The 23786-nt window shown below is 38.9% G+C and overlaps 2 protein-coding genes across 3 annotated transcripts in view; one reads left to right on the plus strand and one right to left on the minus strand.

Moving 5' to 3' along the window:
* The first annotated feature begins 1559 nt into the window (after nt 1–1559).
* On the plus strand, nt 1560–20508 carry LOC118471259 (uncharacterized). 2 transcript variants are annotated; one of them, XM_055013455.1, is made up of 3 exons: nt 1560–4026; nt 14618–14689; nt 17265–20508. In XM_055013455.1, exon 3 carries the CDS (start codon nt 17311–17313, stop codon nt 18958–18960), a length of 1650 nt encoding a protein of 549 aa, XP_054869430.1. In that variant the 5' UTR covers nt 1560–4026; nt 14618–14689; nt 17265–17310; the 3' UTR covers nt 18961–20508. The 2 variants fall into 2 exon arrangements, with proteins under 2 accessions (XP_054869430.1, XP_054869429.1); XM_055013454.1 differs by having other exon boundaries at nt 1561–4026; nt 14618–20507.
* The window catches only part of thbs3a (thrombospondin 3a), a 46599-nt gene continuing 27614 nt past the window's right edge, over nt 4802–23786 (minus strand). The window contains exons 18-23 of the mRNA XM_055013453.1: nt 23392–23570; nt 23076–23124; nt 22789–22985; nt 21758–21930; nt 6882–7021; nt 4802–6165 (exon numbers count right to left, since the gene is read on the minus strand). Of these exons, the coding sequence (XP_054869428.1) occupies nt 6104–6165; nt 6882–7021; nt 21758–21930; nt 22789–22985; nt 23076–23124; nt 23392–23570 (800 nt within the window). The 3' untranslated portion in view covers nt 4802–6103. The remainder of the gene's footprint in view (nt 6166–6881; nt 7022–21757; nt 21931–22788; nt 22986–23075; nt 23125–23391; nt 23571–23786) is intronic.

Consider the following 23786-nt stretch of genomic DNA (forward strand, 5'->3'; position numbering starts at 1 on the left):
CTGTGTATAAAATAGTTTAAAAGTATTAAAATATCAAACAGTATAAAACTCACCTGGACTGCAGCAGCAGGGAAAAAGAACCTATAGAGAAATGAAGGAAAAGTCTGATCCAGACTCAGAGTTTCATGATGAAATCTGTCAGGCGTGAGAATTCAAAACTTCAGAACACGGAATTAACCTCTGGTGTGCTGTCAATGAAAAAATCTGACAATTAGTTTAGTTTCGTTGATAGAAATGCAAAGTATGTAAATCCTAAAGGATGATTCGGCTTTTTTTCAGACTGCTGTGTTTCCATTAATGTGTGTGATTGTGTTGCAATCACCGCCTACGTTGTACATTTTTGCAGAAATGTGCACAAACCAGCAAATATCGAAGCAAAAAACAAGAGCTCCCTGTACATGAGGATGATTATGTTGGTGATCAGGTCAGAAAACAAACATCCTGGATGGAGATCTCTAATTCAGTTTGCAAAATGCTGAATGTTGAAAGTTAGAAATCTAAAAAATAATCACGTGTGTTAAAGATCCTCCAGTGAAACTCCAGTTTTTACCGTAAAAACTGAATGATAAAACAATCCAGTGCCAATTTATTTGCTTTGTTAAATTAAAGTTAATAAACTAGTGAAATCACATTTTAAAAAGTATTAATTTGCATGGTCGTCATAGAAAAAAACAGAGACCAAAACTGTAAATAACGTCAAAATCAAATCAATTTTACAAATGGTAATTTGTCTCTTTGAAATGTTTGACCATAAATTACACAGTTTTTAAGTATTTAAATCAGCAAAAAATGTTATTTGACAGATTTTAGTCATTATTCGAATTTATTTAAACAATGTGTGTGACCATAATATTACACAGTTTTACTGTATTTAAATACACTAAAAATATTATTTGGATTACAGTTGCCATTACTTTCCTGGTATTCTAACACCTGTGGACACTTGGAGAATGTTGGACATGTGAATTGTTATTCAATTTTAGTTGAAAGAAAAAAACAAAACGACTTTTTTATGATTTCTGAAATTTTACTCATTTTTCAGCTCTCTCTCTTCTTCTAGTCATGGCTGTGCTGTTTCCATAGACGTGCAGGACTCACTGCAGTGAAAAACGAGCCTTCAGTGAGGAAAAACATGTCTGAAATGAAACTAGAAAGGACATGCAGTATCTTTCATGCAGTGCCACAGTATGGCCAGCAGGGGGCAGCACTGACTCACAGAGCTGCAGTAAAACCACCTGCTGCTGTTTGAATTGATTTCAGGTGGCTTCGACCTGCAGGTGGAAGAACAAATCAGTTTCTGTGCAGAATTCGTGTGTTTCAGCTCCATCTCGCCTGTTCGTTGCTGGCTTAAAACAAGTTCTGTGAGTTTGAATGATGATTTAATTGTGTGCAGCAGGTTGAGTGGATGGCCCTTTAAGCGTGAAGCGGGGCCCCTCCACGCCTCACTGAGCAGCTCAGAGCCTTTGTTAGGGTTTAGGGGTGGAGGGGGGTCCAGACCAGAGCACCACTGACAGACCCAGACCCTCCACAGAGCAGCAGGCCAGACGGACGGAGCAGTACTGAGGTGAGTTCTCCTCCACTTTTTACATTAGTTCCAATCTGAACATGAAACATCTGATCCAGAGTTTCATGATAAAATCTGCCAGAAATGTTGATTATCTCACAAGCTGTGCTGATTATTCTCCGCCGTGTGAAACTCAGACGTTCAATCATGCTGCTTAAAGACTCTAAACTAAATTCATCAGGTGAATTTGTGTGAACAGAAAAGCTGAACAGATTCAGGTTTTAAGGAGGAAAATAAACAACCAAACTCCTCCTGAACATGAGTTAAGACTTTCTGCATTCTCAAAGGCTTTTCATCTCCAATAATCTATGTGAATAGATGGAATCAGATTTATATAAACTATACTCTGGTACTTCATTTGATTATATCACACACACTTTTCAGTAGTGTATTTGTTGTTGTGTGGTTTTCTTTTGTCTGCCTGCTCAGACACAATACATGTATATTAGCTGCTTGTTAACTCAGCTTTTAATTGTGCACCATGTCTGCAATAAAGAATAAAAAAGCTTCAACTGATGTCTGTAACGTGCATGCTGATTAAAATATTTACTCCCTTCAGTCAGCAGATCAGTGCTAAAGGACATGTTTTAAATCAGTCACATAGCTAATATATTTTTTTCACGAAATACTGATATGTAACTCAAAAGAAAAAAACATTATTCAGCAGCCAGCAGTGTTCCACTGCTATACGTGACAAGAAACAAGCTGTTACATATCCAAAAACCTGAATTAATTATGAAATAAAATAAAAACAAGACTTTTTAGGACATTTTGTGGCCTTAAATTAGGGATTTGCAGACACTCAGTTAACATACATGATAGATAAACTGTGAATATAAAGATGTTCCAACTATAAATACTGATTTCAGGTTCTTACCACACTTATCCAGCAGCAGGACAACAAGCTCAGACATCCAGCCAGAGTCATAAAGAACCAGAGTGGTGGAGAAATCCTGCAGCAGACTCAAACAAACTGAATGACAATATTTTTCATTTATTTTTTGGGTATGAAAATCAATGCATGAACGCTACAGTAACTAAAATATTGTGAAATTTAGACAACAAATCAACACATCTCCCAGTTGGAGTGAAGAACTACAAATATGTCAACAAATGCAGCAGCTACATCCCATTAATATCCAACATTAACACTATTATAATCCTTCCAGCTCATTTTCCAGGAGCTGTTTATATCTGGTTTCACTTGGAAACAAACTGGTTTCAAATAAAAACTAAAGAAGCTAAGCTAGGCTGTTTATCTGATATATATAGATAGAGATATATAGTTTGTACTCCTATAGTCAACAGGGACAAAAGAAACTTCAATTTTTATATGTGCCCACATGTATTACAGTATGATGAATTATTGCTGCTACTGTTGCTGTTGTGTTTTATTGTAACATAGAAAATTAATCGTGAGACTTTGTGCTTTCAAAAGATATAAAAGAAGCCAATGTCTTTCCAAATAAAGGAACAGAATTTTCAAAAAACTCAGATTTGAAGCTGGTGTCAAGGCATTAAATCTCAGCAACATTAACAGGATGTTGAAAGTTAGGTTTAAGTTAAATTTAAATCAATGCTAGGTCTTATTTAACGTAAGGTTTTAGGTTAAGTTTAAATCAAGATTAGGTGTAGTGTAATGTTTTGTTAAACTTAGGTTTAGGTCAAGTTAAAATTAGTGTTGCTTTCGTCAACGAAAATTATGACGAAATATCGTCGTCAACGGACCTTTATCACTTGACGAAAACGAGACGAGACGAAATAATTTCGTCTCGTCTCGGTCAACAAAAATGAAGAGACATTTCAGCAGAGTTTTTATTTTGTAAACTGAATTTCGTCTCGTTTTTATTCGTCAACAATATTGTATTATATATTTTATTATAGTTATCGTCACATAACCACCATTTACGTTTCGTTTCGTCTCGTTTTTGTCAAGTGATAAAGGTTCGTTGACAACATTTCGTCATAATTCTCGTTGACGAACGCAACGCTAGTTAAAATCAAGGTTAGGTCTAGTTTAAGGGTAGGTTAAAATTAGGTTTAAGTTAGGTTTAAATCAAAGTTGGGTCTAATTTAAGGTAAGGTGAAAGTTCAGTTTAAATCAAGGTTAGGTCTAGTTTAGGTAGGTTAAAGTTAAGTTTTGGTTAAGTTTAAATTAAGGTTAGATCCAGCTAGGTTTAGGCTGATATTAGATCAAGGTTAGGTCTAGTTTAAGATTAGGTAAGTCTCCATGAAATTAATGCAGGTCATTGTAATGTGTTTTAAAATGACAAAGCTTGTCCGTCTGTTTCAGGTTGTGCAGTGTGTTTCCTCCCAGGGTCGGGCAGGTCCGGGATGTGGTGCACTGTTGTCATGTCCCTCCTCCAATATTGCACTCGTCCCGGCCTCCCCGGCCCAGGGGTCACGACCCCCCACCTCAGGACCATCAGGAGAGGATCCCATCCGGAGATCACAGAGTCGAGGTAGAACAAAGATCATGAACTAACTGATGGTTTTATCTAATTACATTCAACAATAAAACACCCAAAACACTTCATTTCACTCATAATATTCTGTCTGCTGCAGAATCACTGTAATGGTTATTTTTAACTAAGACGGTGGTTTATGTCTACAAGTCAGTCGTCTAATTTTAGATTCGGTTTTTGTGTATTTTTACAAATAGAAATGAATATTCTCCTGTGCAAATGGTGCAAGAACAGAAAATACGTCTCAATAAATGATTAATAAATTAAATTAAATTTGTCCAGACTCAAATATCTCACCAACTTCTGGATGGATTATGATGACATTCATGTTACCCTGCAGATTAATTGCAATAACTTTGGCGATAATCTCAGTTTTCCTCCAGAGTCACCATCCAGTCAACATTTTAATGTGTCCAACGCTTTGGTTTCTGACCATCAGCCTCAGCTGGACTGTGTTTACTGCTAGTTAGCTAATGTTAGCATCCTGACATGCTAACAGCATACATGCTGAACATCATTTAGAACAAAAGTAACTAAGATGAAGTAAAACAACTTAACATAAAAGCTGACTAAATGATCTGTATTTCAGTAGTTAAGAGTCATTGTGGAAGAGCTGTGGAGATAAAAGGTCTAACACCTGACAAGCTATAACATCCAAATGTTGGAGTAACTGTGTACAAGGTACCAAATTTAGATTTATACTGCTTCTATAAATTTCCACATTGTCTGAGTCGGTCTTTGTGCTGTAAAAATAATGAAACACAAACCAGCATTGTAAGAAAAGTCTTGGTCGGGTAGTTTATTTCAACAAAGTTATGTACATTTTGAAAATACACAAAAACAGGCATTCCACTTTTCATTCGAATCAAAAGCATCTCTTCTGTGTAACGTTAGCTTATCAGGTCTCAGCAGGATCGTCTGGGTCGGTAAAGGCCTGAAATTATTCTTGTTGTTGGTTTGTGGATCAGTTAAAAAGAGAGTTTATGCTTTTTCCTTAAATCCTTAATGGCTGCACAGTATTCAGGACTGTTGAACTCAGATGAGTGAGGAGCCAAAGCAGGAGTTTGTCTGAAGAAACACGACTGAAAGACGAGCACACCGACGTTCTATCGAAAAGAAACACTTCAAAACTTTCCACAACAGTCTCCAGGAGTTTTTTTTTTTTTCTAAAGACTGGACTGTCTGATAACAGTCAAGGACTCACAATTATCACAAAAAGCTCAACATTTTATTGTGGACACATGACAAAAGGAGATCCTTCTTTTTGTTGAGAAACCAGAATTTAAGATATGTTTCAGAAAATATGAATTTGTTTCCATTAACTTCTTTGGAGCAGATAAACCAGACTGTGCCTTATTGCCAAGAGGTGGCGCTATAGGCTACGTTAGCCATAGTAAACATAGAAGAAGCCAACTGCTAAAAAAGTTCAAATTTTGGAATCCTTCCTTTCTCTTCTGAGTTTAGCTTCACCAGCTGTGTTGCTTTTAGCTCCTATTATTTTTTTGAAACTCCTCATATTTGTTTTGGAGCTCCTGTCCATGTTTATGGTCAGTTATCTGTTGCCATCGCCACTCCTCTTATGTGAAAATACTTAAAGCCAAGTCCAGAGACCCCAGTTGACTTAACTGATAACCAGCTTCGTGTGACTGTGGTTTTGTTTTCTTGTTTAATGAAGCCAGAAACCAAAACCTATCCTGTATATGTTAACTTGCTTCCTCATGTTGTTTCGTGAAACTTAACTTGATGAACTTGACAAAAACTCTGTTCCAAAGCTGTATGTTTAACCTTACTCTATGTAAAGACATACACAAACAAACATTTAAAAGCTACACAAACCGACACTGATGGTGCGTTCAGGCGCTCCCGAAGTGTTTCCCCAGACTGTCCACTCTGACGCTTGGTTTCTGTCTTTCAACGACTTCCCTTTCATTCATGTGACACACAAACACACACACATACACACACATACTCACACAGCTCACATTCAGACTACAGTTAAAGTGTTTGGGGGATGTGTGTATCCATGTATTTGCGTTGTGTGTGTGTGTGTGTGTGAAGAGTCTGTCTGCAGCTCTCAGACCTGAATGTGCATCATAACTTGTTTACGATGAGACTGGAAGTCTTCAGGCACCGTGTCTGAAATTTAAAAAAAAAAAAAAAAAAAGAATCAACTTTAGTTAGCTGATTATTTAGGATCAATTCTGAATTAATATATTTATGTTTCCTGCAGATACAAGAGCAATTCAATGTAGGGCTGTGCAATTTAAAAAAAAAAAAAAAAAAAAAAAAGAAAGCATTTCTGTTTTGTTACAATTAAATAAAAAATGATGACTTGAACAACTTTGAGAAGAATTAATAATTCTAAAATGACTGGGGTGATTCTGTAGGGGAGTGAATCTGGATTGGAAATGAAAAAATGATAATCACGATAATTTATCACAATTATTCACTGACATTTTTTTGCACTTTTACATTAAAAAAAACAATGCTAAATTCCCTCTTACTGAATGAAAGAAGCCTCAATTTGTTACAGATCATTTACTGCGTTGTGAAATATTGCATTAGGCATGATGAGGTCTCCCTGGAGCAGATGGGGTAAAGGGCTTTGCTCGAGGGCCAAACAGTGGCGGCCTGGAAGCACTGGGGTATCAACTAGGGACGTGGTCCTGGTTGAAAACACCACCATTGCCACTGTTTTGAACTAGAATAGGCAATTCCTTGAGATATTTCAAATGTGATTGCTGAAAGCAGCTGCATCTTGCTTGTAGTTACCAGAGATTGCAGAGTTGAGCACATGTAAAGGAGGAACATGATATTATACTCCCCAATTATGGTGTGATTGGAGGTCGTACCGTTACATCTGTAGCGTAGGTTGGACCAGATGATATTTTCCTGGGAGAAGCAGAACACACCGAGCCGGCCTCCTCTCATGGAGGTGTCAACCACAACGCCGGAGTCTGCCACCATGTCCATCCCCTCAAACAGCTTTACCCTGGAATCACAAAAGCACAGAGACGCAACGGTTCAGAAACCTCGCTGAGATTAAAGCCAAGACAGGGAAGGTTGGGATACATAAATAAAAACTAAATGAGGAAGATTCATAAAGTGTTTCTAGACTTTGGTTTTCTCACCTAGAATCTAGAAAACATATGAACATACACTACCAGTCAAAAGTTTAGACACAAATTCTCATTCAGTGGTTTTTATGTAACTATTTTGCACTTTGTAGGTTACTACTGAAGACATCAAAACTATAAAAGAATACACATGGAATTATGTTGTAAACAAAAAAAGCGTGAATCTTCAGTATTAATCTACAATGTAGAAAATAATACAATTAAATAAAAACCAATGAATGAGAAGGTGTGTCCAGACTTTTGACTGGTAGTGTATTTCTACATTTTCTGCTTCACTAACTGCATGCAGGTTCCTTTGGCAATGCAGTGCATACAGTTTGCCTGCTGTAACTGCACGGCTTCATTCAGCGGCGTTACTAAATTCCAAACTCTGAACAAAAACACCTTTGGAAAATTTAGCTATGCAACATCAGCTACCATGGTGAGTTAGCCAAACACATTAAAAACTGTGGCTTTAGGCTCAACATACCTCGCTAGCCCAATAATCTTGTTGCGTAGTACGAAAAACCAAACTGTTCCAGAGGTAAACATTAGTACACTCATGTTGAGAAACCGAACAGCCCTGCGCACAAACTCTTGGATGCCGCAGGTTAGCAATCAGTTTGAAAAAAAAGATGAAAGCAGGGACTGGGCAGCTTCGAAACCAAATGACCCCTGAAATAAACAAACCTGGGAAACAGTGGGTTGACAATCAAACGCTCCCTACGTTAATGAGAATCTCCAGAGGTGTGTCGCAAAACACTACAAAACAATGGTAGGATTGTGATGTTGATGACTGTTAATCAACTACTGATCCAATTACAAGTATATCAAAGCATAAGGCAGAAGACAAAGGACATGCATGTCACAAAATGTAGTTGTGGCTGTAGTACCTGATTGTTCCACCAGGTGGAGACTCTTAGTGTTTATTACTGTAGTGACCAGAAGATACTGCCACTCTATGGGCAGTTAGTGTTTACAAGCAGAGAGCATTGTGGGAGTTTAGATCGCAGTGGGTCAATATGGTATAGACTTCTGTGGCTGTTAATGGCTTCTGGTCAGAGCTCCCATATACAAATATAGATTTTGGGCTGAGTTTAGTCTGCTTTTAAACTTGGTTTAAGACAGATTTGGGGCTTGGTTTGAGACTAGTGTAGGACTGCTTTTAGACTGGTTTGAGAGTATCTTCTGAGATGAATTTGGACTGGTTTTTGACTTGGTTATAAAACTGATTTTTGACTTGTTTGACAATTTAAACAATTGAAAAACTAAATGAACTAGTAAGACAGAAGAAGAAGGACATGCATGTCAGAGAAATGTATTGTAGATTAGAAGTAGCACCAAGTGGAATCTCTTACTGTTAAATACTGTACTAACCAGAAGAAATGGTCTCTACGGGCAGTTCATGTTGGCCAGCTGAGAGCATTGTGGGGGTTTAGCTAGTAAAGGGCACCATGACAAAGTCTTCTGTGATGGGTAATGGATACCATGCAGAACTGACATTATCAAACCAGACCTAAGTTATAAGGACAGTGTACCTGTAGCACAATGGCTAAATAATTAAGCTGTAATTGTGCCTTATGTCATGTGTCCATTATTAAAACAGTTATATGGAAGGATGTCCAGTGCACTCAATTTGTGCAATTGATTATTGATTAATAATGTTGCCAACTGTTGGGCAAACAATTATATGATGTCTGGATCCCTGCAATTATTATCTCAGTCAACTAACTTCTTATATTCACATGATGTTTGTGGGTGGAAACAGGCCTTATTTTTCATGTACTTTGCTGGTTGTCTTGATTTTAAGTTACAATGTGTGCTTCGTTTGGGCCTTTGATAAGATAAAAATCAGACTGATCACATCTTTATAGTATAATAAAAGCAAAGCAGAACAATTAGGATATAAAGAGGTCATTTCTGAACACTTTATTCCCAATAAAACATCCAAACTGCACATAAAATCTCTGCTTGAAAGAGCTGAACTGTGACTTTAAAATAATATAGTGGCTGAAAGAGTTGAGAGAATGGTGGGGGGGCTCTCTCTCTTCAACTTCCTGAACAGACTTTCTACAAACCTCCTCCACCTCCTCCTCCTCCTCTTGCAGCAGTCTGTCCTTCCTTTATTCCTTTTCTTTTTCTCCTCCTGACTGACTGAAGAATGTGAGTTCAGACTTTTTTTTTAATCCGCTGCTGTATCAAAAAAACTAATGTTTTCAGAAACAAGCACAGAAACAGCAGAGTTGAAAATCTCTGAAACATGAATGGATGTTTTAAATCGTCCTGTCAGCACCACACTGCTGTAAAACTAATAACTAATAATAAAATTAAAGTTTTTATTTTATTATTAATTAAAGAGACTGAGAGGCTGCAGTGAGAACGAATGATGAACACTGAGCTGAGTCAGTTTCAACCACACATGAAGCTCCATCAGACTTTGACTGGATGCAGCAGGTATTTAATGTGATGAAGTTTTCCAGTGCGTCTCTCTGTCTCTCCATCTGATCTGCATATCAACGGTTGCCGAGGCGGATTCTTGCCAGGGCTTTGGTCGCCATGGACACGAGTACAATAGAGTACCGGGGGCCCCGGAGCCACAAAGAAGTTTCAGAGGGGAAAGAATGCAGTAAAACGAAAAGAAAAGAAGAGAAGACAGAAAGAGACAGTAAACAGACGAGTGGAAGAGCCACAGCTGCAGGCGAACAGAGTACTACACTGTACTGCAGTATCTGTACTGTATAACACTGCAGTTTATGTATTACACTGTACTACAGTATCTGTACAACATAGTTCTGTAATATTTGTACTACAGCACTGCAAAATGTGCCATAAATATTACTGCAGGAGTTGTAAGACAGATAACAACATTCTGTAGTACCAGAGAACACTGTTCCCTCTAAGATGCGTGCGTGCGCACTGCTGACACGGTCTCCGTGCACAGAAAATCTGCGCTGCGCACAAAAAAAAAATCCAACCTAAATTGTAAATAAAATAAACACGTAACAATTCATTCTGTGCTATTTTTCAGTGTGAGTCAGTGACTGGCTGCTGCAGCCAATGATGCGATTCACACATGTATTTACCATAGACTGTATATAATGGTATTTACGCAGCTAATCAACGTCAGGCGTCCTTATGTGCAGCCACCGTTGTATAGCCTTTGGTATGAAAAAACACCATCATATACATCGTATATTGTACAAATAACAAGTCAAAGGAAAGAGACATACATTGTAGAATTCTAGTAATTGTGGGCTGACTGATTTACTGATTATCAGTATTTTATTTTTTTACTGATTTACTGTAATAAATACATTTAAAAATGGTGCTACTTTGGCTCTGAACCTTTATCTACCTGTGGTCGCTCTGTCTTCTGGAGTGATTTGATTGGTTATACGTCACAAATAAAACTCCTTTAACTTAACATCTGTAAACAAAACAAAAACATATCAACAAAGTCTTCTGTTAGAGTTTGTGTTCTTCTAAGTTTAACTCCAAGATTTTAAATACTTTCATTTACTGCAAATGAATATCTACTCCAAATGTCTCACGAATAATCATTATCAGCCTTAAAAACCAACAAAACACCCCTCTATACTCGACGACACTTAGTACAGTCTGGTTCCCCTTCTATAAATCTGCTTGGAATCTTCCACTTCCTGTTTGTCAAAGTGGCCTTCTACCTGGACAGGTTTTGTTGGAGCTCATGCAGCAAACATTTTGGGTAACTGCACTTTAATATGGATGGATAACACTGAATTAGAGTCTGTTTTAATGAGACTGAGTTAAGATGTGTAGCTCTGTCATTAAATAGTAAATTGTTTCTCAGAATTCACAGAGAAAAGTCTGAAATGTTTGCTAGGTTAGCGCCCCACATGTTCTTTGGCTCAGCTAAAGCTAACTCTCTTCAACTTGTGGATCTCTTGAGTTGCTTGTTGTTAAAATATCTTGCTAGAGGTGCTGAAGCTCAGAAAGTCTGAGATGTTTGTTCAAAATAAGCTCATTCTCAAGTCTTCTCTTAACTGTCCTCTTTTGTTTGAACTTTCCCTAAACTTAGGAGTTAATGACAGAGCAGCACATCCAGACTCAGTCTCATTTATGTAGAGATTAAACTTCAGTGTCATTCATTGATGTTAAAGTGCAGTTTTTCAAATGTTTGTTGCACATGCTCCCGACCAAAGCAGTCCAGGTGGAAGACGATGTGAAGAGAAAGCTCCAGAGGATGAATATCACACATTTACGTTGGAAATAAATGTCCATTAATTTGACATTGTCATGCAAACGATGCTCAAATCTTTGTTGAGTGTTTTGTTGATGTTGGTTTCTAAATGTTTTTTTGACACTCGGCCCCAAAGATTAAAACCTTCTACGGCTCACAAGCTGCAACAATTCACACATTGTCAACTATCTTTCTGACTAAACTAAGATAAAAAGTGAAAAACTGCCTGATTCCTGCATCATGATTGTAAATCTTTTTGGTTTTTATGACAGTAAACTGAATATATTTGGGTTTGATATTTTATAAACCAAAACAAGAAATGAATTACTGGAGAAAACAATCAACAGATTAATGGACAAAGAAAATGTGTTTTCCAACATATATGGCTGAATTTCTCCAACATTACAAGATATATACAATTTTAATTCAATTTTATTTATATAATGCCAGTTACAGGTCAAATTGTCTCAAGACGCTTTATTTTTATATTTTTTTTGTCATATCTAAAATATGACAAAGTAAGAAATTAAAACCTCTTGACTAATCCAATTTATTATTTAGTTTTTAAGAGACTGACAATTCAAACTTTCTCCACTAAAACTAATAAATAAGGTCAAATAGAAGGAACAGTTTTAAATACTGCAATCCCATGACGACAAGAATAAAGTTTGTCAACAAAAACTAAATCTGCTGGTGGATTCCATTAAAGTCCTAATGAATGATAATAAAGTGTGATACTAAAGGTTTGTGGTGCTAAAAATGTCAAAGTAAAGATATCAAGTTGAACATCTGGATGGAGGTTGATAAAAGTTGACCTTCTTTCATTTCTCTGGAGCGACTCCATGGATTTTATGGATGGTGGTTAAAGACCTGCTCTTCTAGTCATCTTCCTTCTAGTCGCTGTAAAAAGTCAGTCCATCCTGACCGACTTCAACACCTCTTCATGACAACTTGTTCTGCCTCCGACCTGGTGGAAACTCCAGAAACTCGGGAAAACCTGTCGAGACTCGAAGAACTCGTGGAGACTCGAAGAACTCGTCGGGCGGGGGAAGTTGTGGTGGGCGGTGGGGGGAGGTGGGGGAGTAGAGGGGGGAGGCCGCCACCCACCTCCCCGCCTACTCTCCGCCCTGACTCCACCCAGACTCCACCCTGGCTCCACCCATGTGGTCACTTCAGGAACTACGATGTCAAAGGGACGACGAATTTATTTCTTTTTATCTGATCTGTAGCTCAGTGAGTTAAGGATTTGCCTATGGAGCTGCAGGTCGCTGGTTCAAGACCAGACACTTCTTAAATTTTCTCAAAATCCTGACAAAGACAAAGAAAGAAAACTACCGGTGGTGGGTCTTGAACCCACAACCTTCCAGTTGGTAGTCCTCTTCTTATCCTCCTGAGCTACTCGCTCAGATACTAATTCTTCTTTTTTTTGCGCATTTATCATCTATTTTTTGTCGTTTTCGAGTTTTTTTTTTAACTCGAGTCTCGACTCGACCGTTTTTCTCAGGAGGTTGGACTTCAGCCTTTGTGCTGGAGGGTGGAACCCTCAGTTCCAAGACTTTCCAAAGCCTCCACACCTCCCGAGTCCTCAGGACCTGAGCTTTCACACAGTCAGAGGGCTGAAATTTTCTAAGTCCCACAGTAGTTCTCTGTTAGTCTGAACCTTCAGACAGTCCAAGGACTGATATCCTCTAAGTTCCTGAGTACTTCTCTGTTAGTCTGAACCTTCAGACAGTCTGAGGGCTGAAGTTTTAAAAGTTTCTCAGTACTTCTCTGTTCGTTTGAACCTTTAGACAGTCTGAGGACTGAAAACCTAAAACTTCTTGAGTAGTTCTCTGTTAGTTTGAACCTTTAGACAGTCTGAGGACTGAAATCTTAAAAGTTTCTCAGTACTTCTCTGTTAGTTTGAACTTTCTGGTTAACAGAAGCCTTAAAACTTGTGACCATGAGTCTTGATTTCACATTTAGACCATCCATCTGAGTTCTTCTCAGACTTTCACCTGTGGGTTTTTTAGAAATACTCAACAAACTTTGATTCTCTTCACTGAACAGTAAAGTTTGTGGAGATCAGAAGGTAACAGTTTGATCGATGCCTTCAACTACTAGTAGACTTTATCTGGAAAGCAGTTTTCTGAAATGAGCACTTAGTAAATCTGTCCACAATCAAACCAAGAACATAGAAAGAGGAAATGTTTGAACAAACAACTTGATGTTTTCATTTCAGACTAGAAAACGCTTTAATACTTTATCTGTTTTTGCTCTTTTTCATCGTTTTATTGTCTCTTCTGTTTAATTTGATCTTCTAAAGTCTAACTGGTGTCTTTTCAAATGTTTTGTCTTTAGTTTGATTCTTCTTAAACGTTTAGTTTTGCTCTTTTCTCACCTTTTATTCTTTTCTAATGTCTGATTTGATTTAGAAATGTTTTGTCTTTTTAATGTTCAATTGTTTTTTCAAATGTTTTATCGGCTTGTTTGAATTGTTTTTTTCTTTCCCAATATTTAATTTTTCGATTAAATCTTTAAGGTTTTTTTTTTTTAATTATCTAATTCAATATTTTGTCTGTTTAATATAGTTTAATTGTATTTAATGTTTATTTATATTAAACAGACAAAATATTGAATTAGATAATTAGACAAGATACAAAACATGTCATTATGAAATTAAACAAAATTTTTAAAATGACAATATTAAAAATCACAGAGAAAATATTTTCACAAATTACACATTTAAAAAATACTTTTAAATAATAAAACTTCTTAACAGTTTTTTGGATTAATTTTTTTTCCTTTGATTTAATTGCTTTTTTAAATGTAGTTTATTTCTTTAATCTTCTTTTTCTGTCAAGATTTTAACCCCAACCTTAAAAATTAAATAAACCCTTAAATCACAATGAAAATACTTCTGTTGTCACAATCATGAGTTAGTCAATTATTCAGTTTATCAATTCAACTTTATTTGTTTAGCACCTTTTACACAGATGACAAAACTAAACAAGCAAAGAGAAAAAAAACATGCTAAAACTATGATTAAAACTCAAAAACATTAAAAAAAAAAAAAAAAAAAAAGATTTAATATGGTAATAAAATATGTTGTGTCCAGGGGATGGAGGGAGTTTATTGAAGTCTTCTTGGGCTCACATGGGAAATCATTTAAAATATAAACTTGATATTCAGTCTAAGGAAACTGCAGAGCGACAGAAGAACCAACAATATCTCCTGTTTTCTCCTTTAATGAGTCGACTTCTTGTGCTTTCAGACCAAAGAACTACAGACTCTTCACAACCTGCTCAAACTCTTGGTACAGGACCTCACCACACGGGTCAAGAAGGTTTCCATCTCATTTCTACTCTGAAGCTCACCTTCTCCTGCTCAAACTGCTGACAAATGTTTCTGCTGCTCTAAAGTCTGGTCTCCAGAACTTCCTAAAAACTCTCAAAGTCTCTTCTGCTGCAGGTTGCTTTGTAGAACTGTTGCAGAAAACCTCACTAAACCACATGGAGGGGCCTCAAGATAATCGTCCAAATGAAACCATACAAAAACCAAACTAGCACAACCCAAACACTAAAGTCTCCTGCAGCCTACCAGAGAACCTCTGAGAACAGAGAATCAGGACAGGAATTCTTACCTTCTGGACAACCAACGTTGGTTCTCAAACAAGAATACAGAATGTGTCTGACCAAAAACCTCTGAAGACTCACTACAGCCAAGATAAAGACACAACTCAGCTGCACCAAATCCACTAATCACTGCACACATTAGCACCATGTGCTAACTGCAGCTAAAGAACCACATTTACCAAGACAACTATCCAGTACAAAGCCCTAAAACACACCAAGAAACACATTAAAGTCTATTTTACTGCTGGAAGCTGCAAGCCAACGCCTAAAGAACAAACTAAAGTAATGGAGCCAAACCCAGTTCAGTGGTGAATAGAAGCAGAGGAAATGTTTGTCTGCAGCTAAATAAAGTAGGAAGACACTGAGCTGCTCAGGTGTTCCTGATAACACCAAGCAGCCACCTGGACAGCCAATAGGAACACAGCTTACTGGAAGTCCAGAGGGCTGGGTTAGTGAAGGAAATTCAGTTTAAAGTTGAAGCAGAAAGTTAACAAAGAAAGTTGAAAACCACCTTCTGATACCTGAAATCTCTGAGTTTTCACACAAAGAACACCTGAACATGTCAAACTGGTTCCATAGTAGAACCATCATTGTAAAAACGTCATAGTATGGTGTGTTGCTCAAAAAACATTAGGACCCGGCTGTCAGGGGACAAACATGTAAGAAACATGAGAACAGAGAGAACCCAACCAGTAGGTCACAGTTTATCATCCCCCAGTCATCTCCTGAAGTCCATATGGTGAGAGACATCAGTATCTGGTTGTTAATTTACCAGAGGATGCTTATAATCATGCTGATGTGGTCTGTACTCTACAGTATTTTAGTGACTCAATAAATGCCTAAATAGTTTTTTTTAAAATGCGTTTTAGTTTTTAATAAACATTTAATGGCCTATATGTAATCAATAAATGGCCTTTGCCTATCTTAAGAAAAACTCACTCAGAACTCTATGTTAACAGTACTAAATAAATCAATAAATACATGCATACACACAAAAATAAGTTAATACATTAACTGTGTTAAGATAAGATTTAGATTTTTAAAAAAGTTGTTTATGTTTTTGCAGAATCCAGTCTTGCTCACTGGTTGGTCATTACATTTTATTAGTTTGATTTCACTGTTTAAAATGATGCCACCTCTTTTCAGACAGAACCTGTGATAATAAAACAATACAAAATTTTTAGTTCCGTGTTAATAAAGCACTTAAAGCTTTAAGTATGGCTAAATGCTTTTTTCAAAATTAAATATATCACTCCTTAGGTGGTAGTGGCCCCAAGTTCAGTAAAGTTGGAAAGATATTCACAGATTCCGACTTCCAGCATCAATAACTCATTAGATATAGGTTGTCAAAACATAAACGGTGCCTCTTTCCCATTGTTGCAAGGAAGACAATGTGCTACAAGCCCAGTTTTATCAAAAGTAGCTGTCCTTCAAGCTACAGGAATAACATTGGTGTCTATGGAGTGAACAGGGTCCGTCTGCAATTTGCAAAACCGCTGCAACAGTAAAGAGAGACAAATATTCAATAACTTCACTCTTCTACATTGTAGTGTCACTAAAACGATCCTTCCATGGTCTAATAGTTCTGACCAACATGCTGATATGAGCCTTAAAGTTTACCCAGAATGACCTTTTTAAACCAATGATTGTTTGTAGGACTCTAAACTGTTCACACTAGGATACATCCCATAATGCCCATGATCACAGTTGGTTCTAGAGAAAATCAACAAAAATCATATTTAATGTTTAGACTGTGATCTGGATGGATGAAATTGTTTTGTTTTGCAACATTTTGTGATCATTTTAGTCTGTTTCTCTCACATTTTGGTTGTTTTACATCTTTTGGTGATAATTGTGCATCAAATTTAGGTTGTTTTCTGTCACATTTTGTTCATTTTGTGTCACATTGGAGTTGTTTTGCATCTTGCTGTGTTCATTTTGCATCACTTAAACTGCTGTTCATACTATGATGCATCTAATAATATTGATGCTCAAAGAGGGTTATAGAGAAAAAGAACAGAAACCAGATTTATTCTTCAGACTGAGACACCTGGATGGATGTAAAACTGATCTGGAGTCAGTTTTTAGCAGAATTCAGATGTGTTTTTCCACCTAAAATGTCATCTGTCTATCTGCTGTACTGATGACATGATGTCATCGATGATGCCAACTGTGATGTCATAAGGCTCATTTGCCTACACTGTACATTTTGAATGTCTTTATTATGATGTCATCTGTGATGTCATCTGTGATGTCATAAGTGATTAGAAAATGCTATAAATTCAGGTCAGAAAATTCAGGATTCCACACTCCTTCGTGACGACGCCGAACCATGGACCGAGAACCAACCAGAAGAACCGTGCAGAACCGTGTACCGAAAACCGAAAACATGTCGGGAAATGAACAGCAATTAGGACCTGAATGGGAAGACATGATGGAGACCATTGTTGACTTTGATAATGAGATGGAAGCGCTGATGGAAAGTATTGTTCCATTAGACACAAGCAGCGACCAATCTGAACCGACCACAGTGGACCAGTGTGAACTGCAGACAGAACAAACTGTCTGTCTGTCCAAAGAAGATGTTCTGCCAATCATAAAACTGTCTTTGAGCAGAATCTCGGAACTGCAGTGGAACTTGTTGGCTGCAGGTACTACCGACTGTGCGACGGTTAGAGTTCTGAGTGATGTGATATCCAACATCACTCAGGCTCTTGGTGCAGAAGTCGTCAGACGGGTAGTCCGTGACATTCCTGAGCTCAAAGCAGCATCAGCGGCTGGCAGACAGAATGTTAAGCTTTCTCTGGGAGACTCCATCTCTGCCAGTGTTGCAGAGTCTCTCAGCCTCCCAGAGAGAAAATTGAAGAGCATGAAACAGTTGACAGAACTTATTGAGATGGAAGTTTCAGAGCAGGTGAACTCTGCTGTGTCTCTGGCCATCAGCAGTTCTGTTTTACCATCACAACTGGCCACTAATATCAGCGGCTCCGAGTCCAGCATCAGAAACCTGAATCAGTTGGTGCTTCAAGCGGCTGCATGTCTGAAAAAATATGCAAAGAAGCTGTGCACACACTGCTCAGTGGGAAACCTGCTGCTCTGTTCAGGGGAACCAAAGGAGGCTCACACTGAGGAGGTTTCTGGAACTGTAGAGGAGGACATCGTTGTGAGCTCATGTAACGAAGAAAACTTCATCACTGAGCCAGAGGTTCTTGCTGCTGGACACAAACGTTCTCCAACACCCGCCGATCTGAGTCCTGTTCTGAGTCCCGCTGTTGCTGCAGCAGATTCCAAATCTGTCTGCAGTAATGATGAGGGTGATGATGAGGGTGATGATGAGGGTGATGATGAGGGTGATGATGAGGGTCCAGCTGAAGTGTCTACACCGGTTGTAGCCCTCAGGGACTCTGAGTCTCTTTCTGAGTCTCTTTGCAGTTTGGTTTCAGTCCATGAAGAGCCTGAGCCCCATCAGAGCTCCTCTTCTGCAGAACCGATGACCAAACTCATCGCTGCTTCCGAACCTGAAGCTAAAACCGAAACCCCAGATATTCGTTCCAACAAGTCCCAAGATAGCGCCGATGCTATCAATGCTCTGCTAGTGAGGGTGCTGTTGAAATCCCTTGATAAATCCAGAGACCCTGTGATCACCAAGGACTTCCAGACTGTCCTGAACCGTGTGCTTGCCCTGCCGCTGGATGATATCAGCGTTTCTGCCAGCAGAATCAGCGAGACGAATAAGAAAATATCCAAGTCCATGTTGAAAGATCTTCACAAGGAGTTTGGATCTGCAGAAAATCTGCTGAAGGCAGCTTTGACAGCAGAAGATCCATCTTTTGATTATGCTCTGCTGATGATTTTAAAAATTAATTTGAAAATCATTCCTCGGCCAGATAGCATGAAGTCAGCAGTTGAAAGGTTCCTCTCAGCGATCAAGAGACGGTTCAAAAGGAACAAGCAAGATACCAACGATGACTCTTCAAAATAATGTCTTCATCCATCTTAAGAAAACAGCACCGAAAGCATCTTTCCTTCAAGATGAATGGATGATCTGATTAATAGACTTTAATAATTAGATTAACAAACTTTTAGAATTAGATTAACAAACTTTTAGAATTAGATTAACAAACTTTTATAATAAAACAGAGATCAAAAATTAAACTTCAAATTTAAAATATAACTAAAACAAATGAACTCAAAATTCAAAAAAAAAATAAAATAATAAAAATCATAATACCAGAACATGTTTTCTATTTGTTGACTGAGTGCAGCAGCTTTTCATGAATTCTTTCTTCTCACTTCAATCCAACAACATGAGTTTCACCTCAGAATTTGTTTGTTCTGAGTGACTTTAACAGACTTTTCTGACAGGTGTTTTCTGTAGAAGGTTTATCAGTGAGACTTTAGTTTCAACATTTCAATTCATCACATCAGTGAAGTAAAAGGAAATGAATTAACATTGAAAATAGGTTTAGATTTTGGTTGCTCTGTGACTAAACTCAGGTTGAAATAATTATTTTAACTCTTGCGCTTTAATTTTAAAAAGTTACACAAATGTCCTTCAGTAAAAAAAAACTCTGACAGATATTATACATGAATATTAATTTCTATTTTCACTGAGTAAATGTTTGAACCAACATTAGCTCTGGTCATAGAAAACAAATATTCATTCAAGCTTTAAGTATGGCTAAATGCTTTTTTCAAAATTAAATATATCACTCCTTAGGTGGTAGTGGCCCCAAGTTCAGTAAAGTTGGAAAGATATTCACAGATTCGGACTTCCAGCATCAATAACTCATTAGATATAGGTTGTCAAAACATAAACGGTGTCTCTTTCCCATTGTTGCAAGGCAGACAATGTGCTACAAGCCCAGTTTTATCAAAAGTAGCTGTCTTTCAAGCTACAGGAATAACATTGGTGTCTATGGAGTGAACAGGGTCCATCTGCAATTTGCAAAACCACTGCAACAGTAAAGAGAGACAAATATTCAATAACTTCACTCTTATACATTGTAGTGTCACTAAAATCACTGCAGCCTTCAACTGGCTCCTGTTGACAAAGTGTTTTAACAGAAATGTAAATGCTGTAATGTGATTCTTTGAATGAACCATGTAACTTGAATGGATGTGATGCTGGTGTGACCACAGTGCACACGTCTGATGTTGCTCACAGTGGTCCAAGGGACGCTCAGGGAGTTTGTGTGTTTGCTCAGACTCATGAAAAAATACAGGGAACATTGCCAGAGAATATTGCAAAATCTATACTACACCAAACTGCAGGTATGTAGTATATAATACCACAGCATCTGCATTACACAGCACTACAGTATCTGTACTGTGTAGTACTACAATATCTGTACTGCACAATACTGCAGTATGCGCACTACACAGTACTAAAGTACGTGTGCTGCAGAGTGCAGTAACATTTGTACCGGAGAACACTGCAGTATCTGTACTACAAAGTAGTATAGTGTTTATGCTACACAGTACTGCAATATCTGTACAACAGAGAACTGCAGTATCTGTACTACACAGTACTATAGTATATGTACTATAGTACTACACAATACTATAGTATATGTACTATACAGTACTGCAGTATGTGTACTACAGATTATTTTATAAGCTGTACTACAGTGCGCTGCAATATTTTGTAGTACATAGTACGACAGTATTTTGTAGTATACAGTTCATTAGTATGTGTACCACACAGTACTAAAGTATTGGTATTAAAGCGTACTGCAGTTTTTTTTAACCCCACAAGGCTTGTTTTAGTCCAGCCCCCTGCAGGTGTAGTTTTAGTCCAACCCCCTGCAGGTGTAGTTTTAGTCTAACCCCCTGCAGGTGTAGTTTTAGTCCAACCCCCTGCAGGTGTAGTTTTAGTCCAACCCCCTGCAGGTGTAGTTTTAGTCTAACCCCCTGCAGGTGTAGTTTTAGTCCAACCCCCTGCAGGTGTAGTTTTAGTCTAACCCCATGCAGGTGTAGTTTTAGTCCAACCCCCTGCAGGTGTAGTTTTAGTCTAACCCCCTGCAGGTGTAGTTTTAGTCCAACCCCCTGCAGGTGTAGTTTTAGTCCAACCCCCTGCAGGTGTAGTTTTAGTCCAACCCCCTGCAGGTGTAGTTTTAGTCCAACCCCCTGCAGGTGTAGTTTTAGTCCAACCCCCTGCAGGTGTAGTTTTAGTCTAACCCCCTGCAGGTGTAGTTTTAGTCCAACCCCATGCAGGTGTAGTTTTAGTCCAACCCCCTGCAGGTGTAGTTTTAGTCCAACCCCCTGCAGGTGTAGTTTTAGTCCAACCCCCTGCAGGTGTAGTTTTAGTCCAACCCCCTGCAGGTGTAGTTTTAGTCCAACCCCCTGCAGGTGTAGTTTTAGTCCAACCCCCTGCAGGTGTAGTTTTAGTCCAACCCCCTGCAGGTGTAGTTTTAGTCCAACCCCCTGCAGGTGTAGTTTTAGTCCAACCCCCTGCAGGTGTAGTTTTAGTCCAACCCCCTGCAGGTGTAGTTTTAGTCCAACCCCCTGCAGGTGTAGTTTTAGTCCAACCCCCTGCAGGTGTAGTTTTAGTCTAACCCCATGCAGGTGTAGTTTTAGTCTAACCCCCTGCAGGTGTAGTTTTAGTCCAACCCCCTGCAGGTGTAGTTTTAGTCCAACCCCCTGCAGGTGTAGTTTTAGTCCAACCCCCTGCAGGTGTAGTTTTAGTCCAACCCCCTGCAGGTGTAGTTTTAGTCTAACCCCATGCAGGTGTAGTTTTAGTCCAACCCCCTGCAGGTGCAGTCTGGTTGGGGTCTTACCTGATGTATCCCACTTGCGGCCGGTGGCTGAGCTGCCAGCGGTACGAGGTTTTGTCCTTCCAGCCGGTGTTTCGAGGATCCTTCCACAGCAGCTTCACCTCTCCAGGGGTGTCTCCAGTGTGCCACAGAGCGTTCCTCAGAAACTCACCTGGTCCAGTCCGAGACTTCACCGCCTGGAAGACCAACATGTAACCAACAAGTATTCAGTTTCTACACCATTCCCACTGAGTTCAGTTCAGTTTGAGAGGAGAACCAGGAGAACACAGAGAAGCAGAACTGTGCGTGGTGCAGACAACAGCTGAGGAGTCCAACTACCTGAGACAACTGAAAACCTGCAGGTTCTACATCACTGCTACCTGTTCCCTCCTGCTGACACCTGTTAGACTGACTCATGATGGCACCAGAAACATTGTCAACCACTGCAGAACGCTGACCCCAGATCTGAGGACTGACCTAACATCTAGACCAGTAGAAACAGCAGAATAATGAACAGCAGAATAAAGAACAGCAGAGTCAAGAACAGTGGAATAAAGAATAGCAGGACAAAGCAGAATAAAGAACACAGAGAAACACAGTAGAGAACTTGACCTGCAGAGAAGGCTGAGCCATGGTTTTGAACAGTAAAATAAAGAACAATGGAATAAAAACAGTAGAATAACAAACAGTAGAATTTTAAAAAAGTAGAAAAAGAACACTAGAACAAAGTTGAATGAAGACCAGTCAAATCCAAACATTGGAAAAAAGATCAGCAGAACAGAGTAGAACAACACAGCAAAACAGAGAACAGTAGAGTAAAAAACAGTAAAGAACAGTGGAATAAATAAACACTAAAAAAGGAGCAGTAGAATACAGTACAATAAAGAACAGTAGGATAAAGACCAGTGAATGAAGAACAGAGTAGAGGAGAATAAAAAAAACATGAAACAGTGACAAAAAGAGTCACAGAATAAAGAATAGAACCCCTTGAGCTGAAACACAGGCTGGGCCATGGCTCTGAACAGCAGAATAAAGACGAGTAGAAGCCAGTAGACCTTGAGCTGCAGTGCAGGCTGGGCCATGGCTCTGAAGGGGATGGACTGCCAGTACGTCTGCTCCGTCTGCTTCCACATCACCACATAGAAGCTGGATGAGTCCTGGTAAGCGAAGATGAAGCCGGCGTAGTCGTCGTCCGTCACCGTGTTGACGTGGAACGTTCCCTCGAAGTCGACGCCGTTAAACGCCGTGTAGCCTGCAGATGCACGGAGGAGCAGACGGCCTGCTGTAGTACCAGAACCAGAGGATGGCTGTGATTTAAAACAGGTTAAAGTAAAACACGTACCCACGGCTAAACCAGGATCACTGTTCATCGTCTGGACGATCTCCATGCCCTGCAGAGCAAAGAGAGCTTGAGTTAGTCTTGATCTTGAGGAGTATTTTCTAGGAAAGCTGGGGTGAATAATTATGTGCAGTACCAGTCATTAATCTGACAGTTCTCTTTTGTCTAAACATTTATTTCTGTTAAAGGAGGACAGCTTTTAAAACATTGAGTTTACTGTGATATGAGCCAAACAACAGCATCAAATCCTCTCATTTGAAAACCTGTCAACTTGAAGAGAACAGGTACAGAAACAACAGCGTTTGAGACCAGAGCTCACCTGATTGAGGACCACCCAGTTGGGATCGATCTGGGCGTCGCCCTCCGGGTCCAGAATGACCGTCTGATAGGCTCTGAAGTCCGTCAGCGTGACCTCAGCGCTTTCTGGACACACGTCGATCAGATCCATCACAGCGTCGTTATCGAAGTCGTTCTCGCAGACGTCGCCAACGCCGTTCGCTGAGGACAGACAGACAGTCAGACAGAACTATGGACAGATGGGAGTCCAACACTGTTTGGTATCTACAGGAATGATATGGCAGCAGTGGTTCAAAGATCTGTGGCTGCATTAAATTCTGCGGTTCACAGCAGAACTGTCGTACTGCGAAGCTCCACAGTAACCATTTTTAATTCAGGTGCACCCAAAATTTCTCTCCATAACCAATACATTTTTAG

This window comes from Amphiprion ocellaris, chromosome 9, assembly GCF_022539595.1.
Source record: "Amphiprion ocellaris isolate individual 3 ecotype Okinawa chromosome 9, ASM2253959v1, whole genome shotgun sequence".
Taxonomy (NCBI): Eukaryota; Metazoa; Chordata; class Actinopteri; family Pomacentridae; genus Amphiprion; species Amphiprion ocellaris.

Bases quoted from the DNA above. Each gene is read 5' to 3' on its own strand.
- LOC118471259 (XM_055013455.1), top strand. From the start codon at position 17,311: ATGGACCGAGAACCAACCAGAAGAACCGTGCAGAACCGTGTACCGAAA.